Source organism: Hyperoodon ampullatus, assembly GCF_949752795.1.
Source record: "Hyperoodon ampullatus genome assembly, contig: scaffold_695, whole genome shotgun sequence".
NCBI classification, from domain to species: Eukaryota; Metazoa; Chordata; class Mammalia; order Artiodactyla; family Ziphiidae; genus Hyperoodon; species Hyperoodon ampullatus.
Window position 1 is genome coordinate 334 of NW_027641031.1, and position 1,386 is coordinate 1,719.

Sequence of the window (1,386 nt, forward strand, 5' to 3'; positions counted from 1 at the left end):
TCCCTCCCACTTTCCCTTCTCTCCCTCCCCGCCTCTGCCTCTCTCTCCTCACATCGCCCCCCCATCTCTCTCATAGTCCTGAATTCCTCTTGGCAAGCAGAGGGCCCGTGATCAAATATGAATGAGCCGTCTGTGCTCAGCAGGCATCCTCGCCAGGAGAGGCAGAACCCACGGAGCAGCCAAGGCAGCTGTGGAGAAGGTGCCATGCAGAGCAACAGAGAGGGAGGGCAGTACCACTGCCCCGACACCTCTCACGCCAGAAAATGACCTTCTGCCGGAGAGGCCACGGTACCAAAAAAAAAAAAACCCCAAAAACAAAAAACAAAAAGACCAGGAGGGCTGACTCTCCCTGCCGGCAAAGGAAACTGGGTACCGTGCTGTTCTGTCACAGATACAACCGAAAGAAAGGCTGAAGGATGGAAAGAAGAGAAAGAGGCCGGGAAGAGCACAGAAGCACAGCTCCGCTAGTGTCCTGCGCTTCGTACTCACGGGGTTGAGCATCGGAGGCCCCTCGCCTGCAGCCAGGGAGCATCCCGGGAGCCGTACGTCTCTCTGAGCGGCCGGGAAGCCCAAGGGCCCAGGCCCCCCAGCTGAGGCTGCTCCCAGCTGCCGCAGCTCCTCGATCACCACCTGCACGCCGCTGCCCACGCTGTCACACTCCTCTTCCACGGCCGGCACGGCCCTGTCTGCCTCTCCGGGGCTCTCCTTGAGGGGCCCGGGCTCCTCGGGCGGGGAGCCGTGCGCCCGGCTCTCGCCGTCTTCATCGGGGACGGGCACCTTCCCTTGCCTCAGCTCACCCACTTCCTCCTGGAGACGTTTTAACAATTCGTTGTTGGCCCTGGCGAGACCCAGCGCAGCCTCAGCCAGACCCACGGCCTTATCCACCCGCTGGTAGATAATATGCAGGAGCTGCTCTGAACTCTGGACGGCCAGGCCGTGTCCGGTGACCGTGATCGGGGTGCTGGGAGGAGGGTTCCCGCCCTGACAGCCTGTGCTGCCCCCGCTCGTCTCGCTCTTACAGGCACAGCAGCAGCATCTGGCCTCCCCGCCACTGGGAGGGGAGAAGAGAATGGTGGCGCTGAAGGACATGGTGGCAGAGGCAGGAAGGCCCGTGCTCACGCTGCTGGACTGCTCCAAAAGTGTCCCCAGTCGACCGGACCGCACAAAGCTCTGGCCTCTTTGGATTCACTCTCCTTTTTCATGGAGGGTGGTCGGAGCAGCCTGGGCCCCCGGGGCTGGGTTCTGTGAAGGAGGAGTGGGCTAGCCCTGAAGGCGCACACAGTCCATGGCTGCCTCTCCTAGGGCCGTGGAGCAGAGGGCCTTCTTCTCTGTGCAGATCCTGTGCTGCCCTAGCTCAACGCACTGGAGGTCACACTCACCCCTTCC

The 1,386-nt window shown here is 62.3% G+C and overlaps 1 protein-coding gene across 1 annotated transcript; it reads right to left on the reverse strand.

Moving 5' to 3' along the window:
• Positions 1–489: 489 nt before the first annotated feature.
• On the reverse strand, positions 490–1,089 carry LOC307069986 (uncharacterized protein C14orf93-like; the record flags this gene model as incomplete). Its single annotated transcript, XM_079728610.1, has 1 exon — positions 490–1,089. A coding segment is annotated over one exon (600 nt), but the record flags the coding sequence as incomplete, so codon positions are not given.
• Between the last annotated feature and the right edge of the window lie 297 nt (positions 1,090–1,386).